We start from the raw sequence: 17,684 nt of genomic DNA, 5'->3' as shown, positions 1-17,684 counted from the left end.
AGAAAAACAGAACTTTTTTCCAGTAGATCTGTGCCCTGCCCACATCATGCTGCTTCAGTGGTGTTTAATGGGCAGGGTGCTGCTTAGAGTGTGGCAGTGACAGAGACTATTCTCCATGTGGCTTCACATGTGGAAAGGAAACAACAGTCCAAGGGTTTAGGCAAGGTGTTTTAATTATAAAGTTACATTTAGAAAGTATTTGAGAACCTCTCCATTGCCCACAGCTGGGTATCATGGCTGATTGCACTGAATTCAAGAGAGCTGCTACATCACATCCCTGTTCCCTCCCCTGGTATTAACTGCTCTAAAACAATTCAGTTCTGGCCAATACACAACAAACTTGGCTCTAAAACCTCAAAGTGTTGAACCACTGGAGGTGCTGGTACATGGAAGCTTCTGTGCTGCAGTCACAACAGGGATGAGAAAGAGAAACCTTGACCACTGAAAAAGTTAGTTTTACCCCAGATCCAGACACAGAATCATTACAACCATGTTTACTTTTAATTGTAAGTGGTATGATAAACATCCTATTTCATTAGGCTCTGGGAGAACTTAAAAACTAGTTTGACTAGTGTGCTAACAGAAGAAATCACAAACTTTTTTGAGGACCCTCCCTTGTCCCCAGTCTATAATTAAAATTGAAGTACCCTTGAGTATTTGTCTTATTGAAAAAAGCCTCCTAAGTTACTAGCAGTTGATTGACTGCAAGATCAAAAAGAATTAGCTGGTACAATTTCTAATTAACTGACATCAAGACCTAGTGTAAGCCCACAAACTGTCAGTCTTGAATTATAGGCTTCAGGGGGTTTGAGTTGTCTGGGAATGACTATCACAGGAAAAGAAAAGCCCTTGTATCAAGATGCCTTGTTTTCTGGAAAATGGAGAAAAGCCATTTAGTGCACATCCTGTCTCCAAAGACAGACCACTGACACTAGACAGGTACCATTTACATTTGCTGTAATTAACCCTTTTTAAAAATTTGTGATGTCCAGTACTCAACCATCAACTAATCAGAAAAGCCTGGTGGGGGAAAAAGCCCCAAACACTGTTTATTATCTAAAGCTTTAACACATATGTCAGCACTTCACAGTCAAACTTACTCCACACAGGCAATCCAATTACTTAAGCTTTTATGGGTTTGGTTAATTATAGAGTACAGCAGCTGAAGAGATTTGCTTTCTGCAATTAAAAATAATCCCGATTACTTCTGGCAATTGGTCTTCTCAACATCACAGCAGAGCCCACAGTCATGTGTAATCACTATTTAAGGCATGGTTAAGTTCAGTGGGAACACCCCAGTGTTCCCTGAGCTGGGCAGGAGGTGCCTGGGCTCCCTCCCAGGTGTGCAGGGCACACGTGGGCTGAGGATCTTTCACCAGGCAATGGAGGAAGAGGAACCCAGGGGTTTCATGCTACTGTTACCCCTTTTACATGAGATCTTAACAGGCCCAAGAGAACCAAGGATGAGGGGAAGAGGTGACAAAAACAGAAGAAAAAACATTGGCTATAACATCTGTATAAATTAAACATGCTCCATGTGGACCAATTCTCATGTTTCATCATGATTTATCAGTGTTAATGAGAAAACACATCTCTGCTAGCCTTCAGCACCTTTTATGCCAGCCATTCACATTCGGTGTATTTTTTCATGCTCAACAAATTTGTTCAAGTTACTCAAGTTATCCCACCACTTAAAAAGAAAGGTCTCTGCTATCAGCTTGAACCACGGAGTAATCTTAACTTCATTCCTGGCAGCTTTGTCCAAGAGCTGTTTCAGTTCTTTCTGTGTCACATAGCAGTAGCTTTGGATCTCGTTGGGGTCAGGATTCAGTGTCACATCCTTCTGCACAAATAAGATATAGTCTATCTCATGTTCTCCCCAGATGCCATCAGACTTGGCCTTGTAGTGAATTCGTGTCAGGTAGGAGATTTCTTCTGGAGGTACCTACAACCAAAACACTTGTTAGAAGTGCTGCCACACCAGGAGAATTGTACTGCTGGGCATTGCAGTACAATTTATCAGCTATTATCCTCAGAAATTATTTGTTCCCAAGTATACAACTGCAATGCACTTTTTCACAAAGAATTACCATAAAAAAACCACTTAAAGCAGTTTGATGGCATGAATTGCACAGCATTTCTCTAGCCAGACTCACTCTGTAACACTGGGAGTGTGTTTCCCCTACATTATATGTTTTAAATAACGTTTACCAGACTTTATTGCACACTCACTGAGCACTGGTGAACACAAACACTTGCACATACTCCTCACCTCCCAAGGAAAAGACTTGACAACAACCTGAACCATGTACTGACAGACCAAGGGTAACCCTGTCCTCCAGGGATCTCTGGAAGTTCACTCATTTCTCTGCATCTCCAAAGATAAGTTCATTTTTTGCTTTGAGGCTGACTCTGTCTGCCAGACACAGTCTGTAAACTGGCAAATGCTGGCAACAATTCCTGTTTCTCCCTCCTTTCTTTACCTGCTCCATGGGAATTCCCAGCTCTGCTTTCAGCCGCCTCTGTGCTGCTCTCCGAACACCAATGGCATCATTTTCTTCCAGCTCTTGTGGATGGCTCAGAGGGTGACTGCAACAGGTGTTGGTAAAACAATCTGCAAGAAGTTCAATCAGTTCAGTTTTGACACATATAAGGACCTGGAAAAAAACCCCAAAAAAACCCACAACACCAAAATCCCCCAGAGACAAAGGCCAGTTATTCAACACATCCCAGGTTCTTTTCTGTTTTGCACAGAAGGGTCACCTCTTATTTTCCTTTGCATATTTTGCACTGGGATTTGCCTCTGCCAAGCACTACTTTGCAGGCTGGTGTTTGATACACATGAGGACAGGCATTCTTATCCCAAACATATCTACTTAGAGAGCCAGTCTGACCTTGTTTATCTCTCAAATGTTAATTAAAATTACTTTTGGGAGTTCATATATAACAGAATAATGAAAATATTCCCAGAGCTTCAAAAGCAGCTGGCAGTAAGTATATTTAAAAACACAATGTTTATACCTGTGTTTAAAGGACAAACAATCTATACTCTGTTTTAAACTTTTTCCTTCTCTGCTAACCAGTCAAAATGCTCAAACATGGTTTGTAGATATTCTAACTCTATTTTAGATGCTTTTGAGCTTGACTTTTATAGACAAAAACAATCTCTAAAGTAAAGATCCCCTTGGAAAAAAGAAAAAGGTCTTCCTTCCTCAAGTTGGAAACACTTGATTTTGTTTTCCATTGAAAATTCTGCAACAGACAACTTCATGCTCCCTCCAGCATGCCTCATGTAAGCTGTTTCTATTTGATTCCCCTCCTTATTTTTATGCCTCTCTATTTCCATTTGACAGTAACAGCTGAGGAGTGTTCAGAAGTCATGCACTGCATGGTTTGGCCACACAGCCTCACTTCTGGCAGAGTTAAACAAGTGTTTGTGAAGAAGGCACAAAGGTCCCCAGATGTCCCAGGCACCAGGGCTCTGCTCACATCAGCTTTTACCAGGGCAATGGGACACCCTCCCCAGCCACCAGAGCCATTCCTTCAACTGCAATAAATGTCTTGCAGCAGAGGGGTAAACACCACACCCTCTGCCCATGCATGAGCAGGATCAAACATGGCAGGGAACAACCATTTCCCAAGAATATATATAACAATACACAAGCATTCCCATTATCTTGCTTCACCCACAAGGTAATTTGAACTCAAAAGTACTGGAAGTATGACCTCTCTAAAGTAGTAAATTCTAAAACCTCAGAATGAGTTGTACTGCAGAACTGGATTGACATTTTTTTTAAAAATATTGATCCAAATAAAACATTTATATAAATAGTGTTTCAGCACTAACCTGGAAATGTAATTTTTGCATTTGACCTCTGCTGCAGCAGCAGTTTATTTTCTGTATTAAATAAGAAAACACTGAAAGCTCGGTGCAGTAGACCTAAAAAATAAAAAAAACCAAAACAAACAACAAAACTGAGATATTTAATAGATGAGCAATAAAATACATGAAGACAGTTAAGGGCTTACAATGGCCTCGTTTTCACATAATCCAATTAAAAAATAATATATGTTAAAAACGAGGGATTCAATAAATAACTCAAGAGTTATTATTCAGGTTTCTAAGTCAGCTTATGCAAAACATGAAATTAGAAGAGTTCCTAGAGTTTAGAGAGAACAAAAATGCAACAGAGGAGTTCTAAACTCAGACAGTTCACCATTCTCAATGTGCACATTTGGGCAAGCTGCTAAGGAGAGCTTGGCACCCGTAAATCTACAGTCAAAAAGAGATTACTCAAACATTCCTAAAAAAACTGAATTTCAAGACCTTCCAAGAATTGCAAAAGCAGAACAAAAATAGGCTGCACTAAAAACAGTATAATTTCTGTTTTCTTCACCTTTTGAGTCTGTTATTCCTCACTCTTCAGGAAGATGCTTTCCCTAAGTACATATAAAGAGGTCACACACCACCACAAGAAATTGTTGAATCTGATCAACCTGAAGTAAACCCAAAATCAGTTAAACCCTTTCCTATTAGCAGTGTTTGAAGAAGAACCCTGGGTAAACTGCTTTAAAATTAAATCCTTTTCTACTTGAAAAGGACTCAGCAAAGAAGCAAATAGCACTCTTTAGAAAAAAACTACATAGAACCAGGTATCCATAATAGGAAAAAATACTACTTTATCTTCAAAACACAATTAAAAATATTTATCAAGCTTGTATGTGCAATCACACATTTCTCTCCTTTGCAATTGCCTCTAATTGAGTATTCCTCCACTCTGCAGAATTTTAACATTAAATATTTTATGCTGAGGAGGAGGGGCCTATGGGGAGGTACTTGCTCTGGTTTGATCCAACACTCACCTGAGATCAAGGCTTTAATTTAATCAGGACTATGCTTCTGAAAATATTTAATCAACTTAATGGTTCAATTAGAAGATACGCCAGCCATACCTTTGTCAATGTTTTCATTCAAGTGACAGTTTTTCTTGGTCTCTGCTCCAATCTTGTTGTCATTTTCATCGATAAGGATGCACATCTCTGCCAAGAGCTGCACCTGCTGCTCATCCAGGTGATCCGTGTTGACTTCAGGCATCGTGATGGTAGCACACGCTCTACTGAAGACAGACAATGAAGAGTCACTCACTAAAAACAACATCCATAAGGTTCTGGGCAGAGTGTGTGTGAGAAATAACCTAATGCCTTGTTTCCCTGACATGGTGTAAATTGCACACCGATTTTATTTTGAGAGGGTTTATATGCTTTTAGCTTCCTGAAATTTCTTATCCACGATAGAAACCACATAGCAACACTTGAAACATTTTTACTTCTCAGGAAGGCCTTGCAGCAGCTGCTGCAGGACAGCCACGCTGAGCTTAACATTTTTGTGGGCTGTCAGTGGCAGGAATTCCAGCTCCAAAGCTCAAGCTGTGCACCAGCTCTGGCCACTTTATAACGCCGGGCATCCTGAGCGAGAGGATTTCTCCTCTCCAGTCTTTAAAGGCTCGGGAACAGGGTTCCAACCCGAGGCACCTCCAAAGCAACACCTGCCCTGCCCCGAGCCTCTGCTGCCGGGGCTCCCGAAGAATCCCTGACCGGGTCAGGCTGGGAGGGACCCCGGGGTCACCGGTGACCTCCCTGCTCCGTCCGGCTCATCCCAGAGCACACGGCACCGGATTGCATCCAGACAGCTCCGGAGTATCCCCGGGAAGGGGCTCCACTCCGGGCAACCTGTCCCAGTGCTCGGGCACCTCCGGAGGGAAGGAGCTCATCCTCACGCCCGGGTGCGAATCCCTGTGCATCAGCTCCTGCCCCTTGTCTTACTGCTCAGCAATGAGGACCATCCCCCGGCACCCTCCCACTGATATTTATAGATATTAACGATGTCTCTCCTCGAGGCTGAGCAGAGCCAGCTCCCTCAGCCAGGAGATGCGCCAGCCCCTTCGTGACCTTCGCTGCCTTCCGGCAGACCCGCTCCGGGAGCTCCTCGTCTCTCGGGTACGGAGCAGTCCAGAGGCGGACACAGCGTTCTGGGTGCGCCTCGGCGGGGCTGAGGGGCAGGGTGCCCGCTCTCCCCGTGCCCCGCTCACCTCGCTGTCCGTGCGCTCGGCCCCCGCCGCTCTCCCCTCACGCCGGGGCCGCTCCGAGGGGCCGCGCTCCCGGCCCGGAGCAGCGCGCGCCACATCGCTCGTCACACCCCGCCCGCCAATGGCGACGCCGCCCGGCGCTGACGTCACCACATCGCCCGATCGCGCCACTGCGGCGCGGGGGGCGGTGCCAGCGGTGCCAGGTGGGGGAAGCGGAGGGCGCGGCCAATCGCGACACAGCCCCGGAGCGGCGCTGGCCAATAGGAACAGGGAGCGGCGGCGAGCTGGCCAATGGGCGCGGGAGGGCGCGGCGTGCGGCCGTGCCCACAGCCGGCACCGGAGAGGGTCGGGGCTCGGTCGGGCTCCCTGAGCAGGGAGAAGCTTTTGGCTTCTGACGGGAATCACAGAATCAGCGAGGCTGTAAAAGGCCTCTGAGGTCATCGAGCCCAGCCCATGACCCGACAGTACCATCTCAACCATGGCACTGAGTGCCGCATCCACACTTTGCTCAAACACCTCCAGGGACTGTGACTCCACCTCCTCCCTGGGCAGCACATTCCAACGTCTAAAGATTGAATATTTCTGACATTCAGCGCTGCTTATGGCCTTTTCACCCGCCCACGAAAACCGAAGGGCTGTGCCCAAGCGCCGGCTGCTACAAATGTGCCGGTGCTTGTGGCAAGCAGCTCCAGCAGCGAATTTCTGCTCGGTTCTGCGAGTGTTCCAGGGCGGCCGTAAGCCCGGACTGCAGAGTAGCAGGGCTTTTGCACATTCCATCCTGGATGCTTTTTCTTTGATCCTTCGAGCTGAGGAGGCTCGGCATGTGCCGCACGGATCTGTGGCAGCGGGAGCGGGGGAATGCTGACTCCTCCTGCGCTGGCAGCTGCCGCTGCTGGGAGGCAGTTCCCGAGCTAGCCAAGCTCTGGAATTGCCCGACTCAGTGAGCTCTCGAGGGCAGAGAAAGCAGCAAACAAACATCCCGGGCAGCAGCGGAGCACAGGCGGGATGTCAAGATAAACTGGTCAGATAGGGCAGTTTTGGTATGCACAGATAACAAACTAGAAAAACTTCAATACCAGCTTCTAGAAACTTCACACCGCCATGGCTAAATACCTCCTCAGCAAGAGTTTTGCTGGTTTATTGCTCGTCCACAGATTTGGGTTTATGACTGGATGCCATAAAAAGCCTAGAAATGACATTTAACATGTCTTGGAGGCACGGCTTGCTCTGATTTCCTCTCAGCTCAAGTTCCAGCATTTCACTCTGGTTTGCTTGATTTTTCCTGTGAACAGGACAGATGGCCTGTCACTGAGAGATATCATTAACAGCACAAATGTCTAAATGGACAGTTAATATTTTACAGTGGAGGGGGTTGTGGGGTGGGTTATCTCACAGCATTCCCCTCTGCAGAGCTTGCTGAAAGAAAGAAGAGTGGAGGTGATTTGAGTGAAAGCCACTTGAAACCAGCAGAGCATCAAAAGTTAAAAAAAAAAATTAAAAAAAGAAGACTGTAACAATGTGTTGGCTGCTACATATCCTTTTAACTACATAAAACATAACATTATCTATTAATGTTGTGTTATTCATTAATAAACTACACATTTAATGTTATCACAGGACTGTTGATAATAAATATGTACTTTCAGAAAGGACAGAAATGTACACAGATTGCTTTTTATTGAGTTTACTTTTCATTACTTTACAGATTACTTACTGCTGAGTCACTGGCACAAAAGAACAGTAATTGGAGACTGAGATATACTGATATATCTTCATAGATATACTGAGAACATCCTTCACCACATGAATCACTTGCTTGTTTCATTGTTCCAGATTAAAACAAACAAACAAACAAAAACCAAAACTGTAATTTTTTCTTCTATCATTTTCCTAAAGTAACAAAACAAGCTACACAGATCTATCAAAAAAATAACTACTGAGATGGACATAGAAACCAGGATTTCATATGATGACAACAGAATTAACAAGCAGCTCTTCTGCAAGTGAAGCTCTTTTAGAATAGAAATACTCCCCTGGGAGGCAGAGATGTGTCTGTGCCTGGGGCACAGCTGGCATGGGACATCAGCAGGTGTACACAGTGACCTTCAGGCTGCACAGCTGAGGGAAACCAGGAAAAACGTGCTTATACATGGTAGAGAAAAGAGGCTTTTCTTCCTAGCAATAACTACTGAAAACTTCTATACAGGCACTTCAGAACCTGACAGTCAGAAACAATTACAGCTCCTGTCTTGCACAGACAAACAAAGCACTTCACCTGAGTCAATGCTGGTGAGCAGCAAGAAATAGCAATAAGTCCTGGGGGATAATGAGAGGCAAAGAAGCAGAGACAAAGGATGACAGGGACAAACCAAACCATTTTCACAAAACAAACAAGGGAGAGACTTCCCAAGCCCTTAACCAGATACCAGGTTTTATGTCACCTGTATCTTCTTTCCTTTTGCTCCCCTCCAGACTTGCTCTTCGCCTTCAAAGCTCTCTGTGTTGAAAATAAAGCATGCTAATTTTTGTAATGGTATGCACTTCACTGTAACCTCAGAACTTCTACTGCACCCTGCATAAACAGAATGCCTGAAGTGACATACAAATGCTTTTGAGACTTAATTTTTGTATCTCCTGAAGTCCCCTGACTGTTTTCAAACACTCGGCTACCAAGGGAAAGACAGTTTCCTGTAACAACTGAAAAGTCTTTCATTCACCTGAAAATTCAACCAGTTGCAAACCCCTGACATAGTTTGGTGCCTACTAAGAGAAAGAGAAGGGCAATTCCCACCAAACTGAAGAAGAACCTTTCAATTCTCCAGCAAGTTAAACAAGACGATCACAAGCTACAAGATGAAATAAATGCTGAACAAACCTGGGATTGGACCCCAGCCTAGAATGCATAAAATCCTGAAAAATGCTTATCCTCAGTTTTCAGATTTGCCAAGGAAAATTAATGGGCTTCTTTCCCCCCTTCACATCCAAACTTCTTTTTCAGCTACCTGTTAACTTGCTCTGATGTCTAAGACTTCCACTTCACCCTTCTCAGCTACAGAGCTATCCTTGTTCCTGGTCTCCCTAGAGAATTTCTCTTGTGAGTTCTTTCCGGCCTAGAGCTGTAGCTCTTCAGAAAATATTTGTCTAAATGATCCAGTCATGTGCTGAGCGAAAAACAACCTGGGTTTTATCTGAAATGAGGTAAATTCTTCCCAGTCTTAACTAATCTCCTGTTCCCTTGACTGTTCTTAAAAGGCCTCTTTCAGGGAAGTGGGTTGGCTTCAGCTCGCTTCAGAGAAGACAGATGTCTTTGTAGTAAGAATGTAATACATATATGCTAAATATCTAAGTAGGATGTTGTATTTGCATTTCGTTCTGCTATCTCAAGCTGATGGAAAGAGTGCTGTGATGGATGGCTTCCAAATGTTTTTATACAGCATAAGGTGAATGAATAGTGGTATAGGAAACCATTCTTCTAGGAAGGAGTTATTAGAAGGTTTCCTACATGAATCAAGAAATAACTCTTGAGTCCTTTTCTCCCTTAAATTTTTTTGGTTGGTTGGTTTGGTTTTGTTTTTATTTCTTTTGGCTTGAGCTCTGGACAGAAGGCTTTGCCTTTTCTTGCTACATTTACATGTTTGAAAAATGCTCATTTGGGAGGTTCAGCTATTGTTCTGTTGTGTTGCTGATTTCCCAAGCCTCCTATCTTGTCTTTTCTAGTCCAGCCAAGGGTGCAGAAGTAGATTTGTCCACGACAACCTAATTTTTCCACTCTATTTACTGTATGCTTATTGAAAAACCTTCTTAGGTATTGAAAAGATGCTGACTAGTACTGCCCTGTTTCCCTAGGCTCCTGTATTGCTATTTATGTCTCGTTTTGTATCAGGTAGTTTGTGAAAAGCAGTCTTTTGTTCTGTACTTGCTCCTACACATTACACTGTGCCTGCTACTCTTGCAGTGCCATGACAAAACCAAACCAGCAGCAGAGCTAGAGTTACAACAGGCCACTTGTCATTCTCTTCTCATGAAAAAGCAACAGCATCCAAACAGGGCCTGTTCATTTTCAGGTGAGGCACCCTGTACCAAGGAAAAATGTTTAAACTCATCTTTCCTCATTTCAGTATTTTGCATTTCTTCAGATAAAAAAAATGGTCATCTCTGTAATGCACTCTGCTCCTGGGGAGTGTGCTGCTCCAGAGGAGAAGCTGCCAGGTGTTCTCCCCAGGAAATCTCTGATGTGAATCTTTGTACTCCTGCTGGACATTTTTTTCCTTCACACATAGAGCTAAAATTGTAACAGTACAGTACTGTTATATTAGCGTAAAGTAATTTTGGTAGGGATTATGAGGCTTAAAAACGCCTAGTTAGAAACTGAACAGCTGAGAACTCGAATTGTCACTTGGCCAAGATGGCTGAGCCGCCCACAACTGCACCAACTCCAAAGAGAATTCAAAGCATCGAACTGGGGCATTTGGTCAGGTTGTGCTCAGCTTCCTCCTGGGCACCTCTGTTCCATCTCTTGTCCTTCTCCTTTTGCCTGTTCAGTCTCCCCTCTTTTCCACTCCTTGAAGCCATTTAGCTATTTAGTTTGCTCTCTTTTAGTGGTTTTGAAGAAGGGAATAGGCTAAATTACAGGATGTTCTCAACCAGTTAGGCTGGTGATTTTGGAGAATGACCTCCAGTAATGAGCAATATGCTAGTAAACAGGTAAACCACTATTTTTGTTGCTGTTTAATACAGCTTTAAGACATGACTGCACAGAAGCGAGTAGAAAGAAAAAAAAGACAAATGAGAACTGCAGGCACATTTGTAGTTGGGAAGCACATTAAAAGAAAATGTAATATTTCCAGCTCTCACTGGCACATGTTCTTCTGGCCTTTTTACAGACCTCTTCTAAGGCAGTTAAGATAATCTGCTGGAAGAGAGAAAATAATTAGGCGAAGGCCTCTTCTGACTTTCACTATCTGCTACAATGAATAAGAATTTTAGGTGGAGGTTTATTCCAAGTGCTAATCAGCAGGGGAATTAATCACATTTCAATTACGCGTTGTAGGCTTCAGAGTGAACAGCCTACTTGCAGAACGTCGTGGTTAGCTTTGATGCGCTGCCTCCGTCACTCCGTCTGCAGACAAAAACTCCACAATCGGTATCTCCCAGCCCTTCTGTATTAAAAAAAAAATATGGAATTCCAGTCGTGTTCCCGCAAAGTTTCATCTCCCTTGTCAGTCCCCTTGATCCAGCGTTACTGGAGGTAACTAACCAAAGCAGCAGCGGCAGTTTCAGTTCGGTAACAGTAACGGTAAGCTGACACAGCCTTACCCCGAGGGGCCCGCTCGGCACGGAACACACCGCGCTGTTTAACCTCCGGCACGGCGGTGACCCGGGGAGCAGCGGGGCCGAGCGGGGCGGTGGTGGCGGGGCAGCTCCCGCCCGGCCCGGCGGCACTCCCGAGCCCGCGGGGCTCTCCCTGTGCCCGGGGCGTTCCGAGCCCGCGGGCCGTGCCGGGCGGGAGGCTCTCCCTGCGGCAGCGGGGCCGAGCGGGGCGGTGGTGGCGGGGCAGCTCCCGCCCGGCCCGGCGGCACTCCCGAGCCCGCGGGGCTCTCCCTGTGACCGGGGCGTTCCGAGCCCGCGGGCCGTGCCGGGCGGGAGGCTCTCCCTGCGGCCGGGGCGTTCCGAGCCCGCGGGCCGTGCCGGGCGGGAGGCTGTCCCGTTGCCAGCCCGTCGCCATCGCGGCTCGGAGCGGGGGCCGCGCCGCTTCCGCCGGATGTCGCCGCGAGGGCTCGGCACCGGGGAGGCGCGTCCTGCCCGAGCGGCGCCGCGATCATCGCCGCTGCTGCTGCTGCCTCCGCTGCTGCCCCTCCCGCCTTCTCCTCCTCGTTGTCCTCATCCTTCCCCTCCTCCTTCTCCGCGCCGCCTGCGGCCCTGCCCCTCCCCGCCCGCCGCCGCGGCTGTGGCTGACAGGTGAGTGCGGGGGCAGCGGGGCGCGGACCCTCCGCCATCTTCGCGGCCGCCCGAGGGGCTGAGGGGTGCGGGCGTCCGGGCGGGCTCCGGGCAGCGGCGGTGGCACCATCGCGGCGGTACCTGCGCGGTGCCGCCGCCGCCGCCCAGGCCCGCGGCGCAAACCGGGGCTCCTGCCCGGGCACCCCCTCCCTGCCCGTTCTATTCTGCTTTATTTCCGCGTGAAATGACTTGCACGTTCTCCTATAAAAACCCGAAATCAGCGAAAACAAGCTGTCCTTCCTCTTCTGTGTGTCGCGGTTTTGGAGCGCTGGCAGCGCGAGGCTGTAGGGATGGTCCCAGGTCTGCGGGTAGGGAAGCCGAGGGTGCTGCTCAGGAGACTCCTCTGCTAACTTTGCTCGTGTGCTGCTGCCTGTGCTAAGGACAGGCCAAGCCTAGAGCCCCGGTTGTTCACAGGTGGAGTTCAGATCCTCTGACACCTGTACAAACGGGGTAAACATGAAACTCCCAAATTTCTGAAGTGGGGCACAGCTAAAAGATGAGGGGAGCGCCCTTTGTGGTGGCATGGGGTGAATCTGGCCTTCAGTAGTGGGAGGATGACATGGAAGTGTCCAAGATGGATAAAAGTTGTCTGCAAAGAGCCATCTTCAGTAGTTGTCTCCTTTTCTGAGCTAAAACCCTGTGAAAATAAGTTTGAGGGAAGAATAGATATGCTTAAATGTATTCAGGGGTTGAGTGGATCTTAGGTTGCATTCCTTATGCAAAGACGAGGAAAACTTTCGAGTTGTGTTGATGTGTGGCTCAAGGATGTCATGGTGTTTGTGAGAAAAGAGAAACTTCTGTGTGTGTTTTTATCTCTCTTGTCCAGCTTGTCAAATTTATTTTGTTATTGCTGTTAAAGTGGGCTTTCTGTAACAGTAAAGTCATGGAAGGCTTACGTAAGGAACTGGTGGAACAGCTTCTTCAAAGTGATTCAGTGTCATTGAGTACACCTTGACATGATACAAACCTCTGTTCTTCAGGCACCCATTTTACAACATCACAACTGCATCATTTTCCTTGAGCAAATTTCTGAAACTGCTTTCCAAGCAAGTCTGCTGTTGGCATTTCTGATGTTTTTGAATGAGAGCTGGTAACCCCAAGAACCCACAAGTATGTTTTCTAATGAGTAGTTTAGATTAGATAATCTTTGTGTGTGGTGTCAGCTCTAACCTGTCTCGTAATAGCTTTAGATGTCGCTTTGTGTGTTGTGGACTTGGGCAATTATTTTAAGAAAAGGTGTTGGCACCAAACATTAGCATTTAAGGCAGAGGCCAACTGTAATGTTGATTGTCTTTTTAATGCCAGTTTTTTATGTGTATGTTTGTCCCTGAACTAGGTTTATCATGTTAAATCTAAAGATTTTAAGATGAGACTGCCTCTTTAATATAGACAGGCCCTTCCACCATCTGTTTTTTAATTCAGGACTTGTTTGAAGCATGCATGTTTGAAGTGCTTAAGTTTGTTAGTACAGTCACAAGGCAAATACTGTGAGTGTGGTGATAATGGCTTACGAGAAGATCTTACTTCTATGAAATCCTGAAATTGCAAGCCAGAACTAGTATGTGCCAAGTGAGGAGGAATTAAGTGGTATTACATTCTATAAATTTGAGATGAGATTAGGATCATTTTATGTCATGGAATTTTAAGTCTTGGAGCTAAGACTAGTAGGGTGTCTTGTGAGGTGAAAGCCAGGGTGAGGGGCTTTTTTTGGAGGCCAAGCCTTCAAAGCCCTTTGGAGGAGAGTTGGTTACTGCTCTGTGAATGATGTCTGAGGAGTGGACAGGAATCAGGATGGTCTTCTTGCGAGCCAGAGTGATTTGTATTTTCTCATCTGCAAGCAATATGTGCTGGCTATTTTTAGGCTTGGTGTTCAAGATGGTAGGCTGGGTGCTCGCAGTGCTCTTACATGGACTGTTGGTAGGTTCTGTAGTTCTCTGTGCTCGACCACATGAGGTAATGCTTCAAGAATGTGCTGTACAGAGATTATTTGTTGGTGCTTCTGAAGAGCTTGCTAGATATATTACAGTTAGAGTCAAAATTATTTGCTTTTGTTCAAGTCTTAAAAATAAAAAAAGATTTTAGTTTACTGGCCAATAATATATTCCCAGATGAAGAGCAGTGATACTAGAGGCCACTCTGCTTGAATAAGACCATAATAGCAATTAATTAATACATCCATAACAAGTACACAAATATTATTTGTTTAGGGACTAGCAGAATAAGATTCTGGCTTCTGAGTGTGGTGCAGTACTTCCTTGGACAAAGACCTGGTTAAATTGCCTTTGCTCTTAAACTTCCTTAGGATTCCTCACCCTCAGGTCTTGTATTTGCATCCCTGTTCCTGCATGGAGGCTACTTCTAGGCTGTTAGGGATTTGCCAATACAGAAATGGGAGCTGCAGTGTCTGTGAAACAGCTGAGGAAATAAAGTACCCTTCAAACATATTTTAGGAGTTACTAGCTGTAAGTAATTTAGCAGGACCTGATGCTGTCTGTTGAACTCTTCAATAAAGTCAGTTCATCAATACCTCTAAGTAAAAGAAGGTGCAATATATACTGATAGGTTACTAACTAGTGTTGAACATAAGATTATATTGTACCTTGCACCATTTAAACTAGTTGAAACAATGAGCACCCTCAGTGAGCACAGGTGGCATGGGTCTCCAAGGGAAGCTTTCAGGACATCAGCAGTTTCACTAAATAGGTCTTATTCTGGTGATTATGAGTGGACCCAGGAAGGTTTCTACTATATTTAAAAAAAAATTAAAAATAAATCCAAGTGTGCTAATTATTGTTGTTTAGTATTAGGTAATGTGGTGAGAGTAACATTTTTTGCTTTAGCAGACTGTATGGCAGGCTGGGTCAGCCCTGCATTTTGGTGTGACTGCAGCATTTGCTGACATAGTTGAATTAGCAAGATCAAAGCTTGCTAGCTGCAAAACTGGGCTGGCTTACATTTGGATGTTGGTGTTAGAAGCTTGCTTAGAGTAGGTACTCACTAATGTTTTAAAATTTTTATCCTTGATTTCAGCTGTATAACATACTTCAAATTTATTGGTGCTGCTTCTTTACTCTGCTTTCTGTTGAAAGGAGGTTGTCACCTTCAGTGGTGGATGCGTGCTTTCCCTTCTGCATTTCGAGGAACATGCAGTTTCATTTGAAAGAAGGCTGCACTAAATATAGAAAAAGAAAAATCAATGTTATAGTGCTTGAGTGGATTTCACAAGGTTTGAGCACTCTCATTAGTGTTTCTAGCATTATCTCTGATGATCCAGAATGGTTTTGTTTCCTAAATATTTACCTTTAGCAAAACAGCTAGTCTTACTAAGCAGTCTGTTTAGCCTCATCTTTCTCAGGTGTGCTGTAGTCTTGCAGCTTGCATTGAATTAATGGCACTTGAATGTACAGCATCACTGAAGCAAATTGTTCAATGAAGACCTCAAAATGGAAGTTTTACTCCTTTAAATTTGATTTCTTTGCATATTAATAAAAGAGTGTAGTGGCATATGTTGATACTTAAATTCCCTTAACTCATGAATAATGCTGTCAAACTGAGTTCCATGTAATTAAGAACCTAATAACTGTAATAATTCTCCTCTCTTTCTGTTTTCCCTCCCTGCTTTGTGAAAAAAAAGCCCCAAACCCACACATTCCCCTGCATTAATGGGCATCTTTGTATTGTAAGGTTTTAATGCTGCGCTAGACAATAATTACTATTGTAAAATGTCTTTGTGTTTTATGTAGGATACACAGAAATTTTCTTCTAAGCCATGTTTGAAAATGGGAGACATGAGATGAAGATGTTTAAGCACACACAAATACACTAAAATTATATGGTTTTTTTTTTTTTCATTTAACACAATCATTTAAATAGTAACTGTTGCTATTTCTAAACTCTAAAGAAAATGGAGCAGGGAGATGTTGGAGAAGATGTTGCTGAATCTTCCTGGTGCTTTCCCTTTACAGACTTGTGTGTTGTCTTGAATGAACAAAAAAGGAAATGCAATACTGTAGCCGTTCTGTCTGTGCTCTGACAGCAGAGCACAGCTTTTCTCCCTGGCTTCAGCAACATGCATACCCCAGGAATTCTTTCCTTTCAGCAGCCTTCTTGTTCTGTGTTCAAGGGCAGAAGTAGGCAAGTACAATTAGTTACTGCTGCAGTGAGTTTTTAAGTCTGGAAAGGCCAGTGTGTGCACTCTTTGTTGTCCTGTTTCTCTGTTGTAGCTGACTAAAACAGTAATTGGTTACACATCTGCTCTTTACTGTTACTCTGATGAAATATTTCCTGTGACTGAGTACATCTGTTACAGAAAGGTAGGTGGTGGAACTTTAATTTAACACACTGTAAAACATCCTGTGAGTTTAATTAAACAGCATATCTGAAATACCGGAGTATCTTTGCATTCAGCAAGTAGTAACCACCTGTGGTGTAGATGTTTTCTGGAACATCTTTTACTCCCCTACTTCTGCAGATTTATATTGCTAGAAAGGTTCTCTCGAGTCTTTGACAGATCATTGTGTGAAGTCTATGCAAATGGAGTGTTTTCCAAAATGATTGAGCAGAATAGCTCAGTATGTCTCTTAATCTCACTTCTTAGTAATACAGTACTTGTGAACTGCCACCCTTAGTGAAAATAGTTTAGTAATACAATATGCTTCCTCTTTCTCCCCCTCTCCCTTTTTTCTCAGAAAGTACATTTGTTCAGCCTTTTTTATGCTTGATTGCTAATTTTTAGCTTCATTTTATTCAGGAAGCAAGATTCCAGTACTTCTTGGTGGTTTTTCCCATCCTACTTGGGGCATTACTGACTAGAAGGAAAGTGACCTTAGTGAATTTTTCTTTTCAGAACCCATTTGGAACACTTGAAAGTTAAGATTAACTATATCTGGCTAATAATATATAATGGATTGTTTTGAAGCACTTTTTTCTTACTTGGTTTCACTGGGATTTGGTGTCTAGCCTTGATTTGTATTTGTTTTCCCTCATCCCCCCTTTCCTGCTGTCTGGTGTGTTCTAACTACGAAAGTTTCAAAGAATTGAAAGACTTTGACTGGTTTGTGTACTACTGACTGTTTCACTAATCAATATTTAATATGGTTTTCATAGGATATGTAACATGACACTGATATTCTGGACAGGTAATTTTCATTGTTTGAAAACCTTACATAATAAGGGGAATCAGGTAACTGCTAGAAATGAGCACCTATTTTTTTTTAGCATCATATTGCCAAGGATCTGTTTTGTGAAATCTACTCTTGAAAAACCTATAGCTTCTTACTGCTGCAATTAGAATCAGAAGAGTCCTGAAATTATCAAAGTGAAGTTAATATTTAAAGGGACACTGTCACTATTTTAAAACTGAATTGAAATCCTTTTTCTAAAAAAACTCATTGATTATTGCTCCATTACTCAAAGTTTGTAAGGCTGTTTGGTGGGATTCAGAACAATAATATTAAAGGCAGTGAAGCTATTCCCCTTAACTTCTCCTTGCCATCCTCTGTATGCACATGCCTGCTTGTGGCCTCTTTGGTTTCAGCTTTGCTGTGGCTGTGTGCACCCTCCTGCCGAGCCTGGGAACAGCTGCATGTTTGCCCTCTCCAG

At 44.2% G+C, this 17,684-nt stretch overlaps 3 protein-coding genes across 5 annotated transcripts in view; 1 reads left to right on the top strand and 2 right to left on the bottom strand.

The window, feature by feature from the left end:
• Positions 1–155: 155 nt before the first annotated feature.
• Positions 156–6,207, bottom strand: IDI1 (isopentenyl-diphosphate delta isomerase 1). 2 transcript variants are annotated; one of them, XM_041408583.1, is made up of 5 exons: positions 6,090–6,207; positions 4,954–5,117; positions 3,848–3,940; positions 2,484–2,614; positions 156–1,945 (listed from the first exon to the last, which is right to left on the bottom strand). In XM_041408583.1, the coding sequence occupies exons 1-5, from the start codon at positions 6,182–6,184 to the stop codon at positions 1,628–1,630; spliced, it is 801 nt and encodes a 266-aa protein (XP_041264517.1). In that variant the 5' UTR covers positions 6,185–6,207; the 3' UTR covers positions 156–1,627. The 2 variants fall into 2 exon arrangements, with proteins under 2 accessions (XP_041264517.1, XP_041264518.1); XM_041408584.1 differs by having other exon boundaries at positions 4,954–5,114; positions 6,090–6,194.
• A 4,594-nt stretch (positions 6,208–10,801) lies between these two features.
• Positions 10,802–13,024, bottom strand: LOC121337944 (translation initiation factor IF-2-like). Its single transcript, XM_041408406.1, has 5 exons — positions 12,980–13,024; positions 11,688–12,475; positions 11,403–11,602; positions 11,158–11,245; positions 10,802–10,998 (listed from the first exon to the last, which is right to left on the bottom strand). Exons 1-5 carry the CDS (start codon positions 13,022–13,024, stop codon positions 10,986–10,988), a joined length of 1,134 nt encoding a protein of 377 aa, XP_041264340.1. The 3' UTR covers positions 10,802–10,985.
• WDR37 (WD repeat domain 37) overlaps positions 11,702–17,684 on the top strand; it is a 43,354-nt gene continuing 37,371 nt past the window's right edge. The window contains exons 1-2 of one of the 2 annotated variants that reach the window (XM_041408588.1): positions 11,702–12,044; positions 17,190–17,221. The gene's annotated coding sequence lies outside the window, so the exon portion shown is untranslated. The remainder of the gene's footprint in view (positions 12,045–17,189; positions 17,222–17,684) is intronic. The other variant, XM_041408586.1, reaches the window with a different exon arrangement.

This window comes from Onychostruthus taczanowskii, unplaced genomic scaffold, assembly GCF_017590055.1.
Source record: "Onychostruthus taczanowskii isolate IOZ18803 unplaced genomic scaffold, ASM1759005v1 scaffold3, whole genome shotgun sequence".
NCBI lineage: Eukaryota > Metazoa > Chordata > Aves > Passeriformes > Passeridae > Onychostruthus > Onychostruthus taczanowskii.
Note: the sequence above shows the minus strand (reverse complement) of the source record. Positions and strands in the feature narration are given on the sequence as shown.

Coding starts and splice junctions, on each gene's coding strand:
- LOC121337944 (XM_041408406.1), bottom strand. CDS start 13,024: ATGACACTGAATCACTTTGAAGAAGCTGTTCCACCAGTTCCTTAC. Junction 12,476..12,979: donor CTGTTCCACCAGTTCCTTAC/GTAAGCCTTCCA, acceptor CCGGGGCTCTAG/GCTTGGCCTGTCCTTAGCAC. Junction 11,603..11,687: donor TCGGAACGCCCCGGTCACAG/GGAGAGCCCCGC, acceptor CCGCTGCCGCAG/GGAGAGCCTCCCGCCCGGCA.
- IDI1 (XM_041408583.1), bottom strand. CDS start 6,184: ATGTGGCGCGCGCTGCTCCGGGCCGGGAGCGCGGCCCCTCGGAGCGGC. Junction 5,118..6,089: donor CCGAGCGCACGGACAGCGAG/GTGAGCGGGGCA, acceptor GTCTGTCTTCAG/TAGAGCGTGTGCTACCATCA. Junction 1,946..2,483: donor TGGGAATTCCCATGGAGCAG/GTAAAGAAAGGA, acceptor TTTTGGTTGTAG/GTACCTCCAGAAGAAATCTC.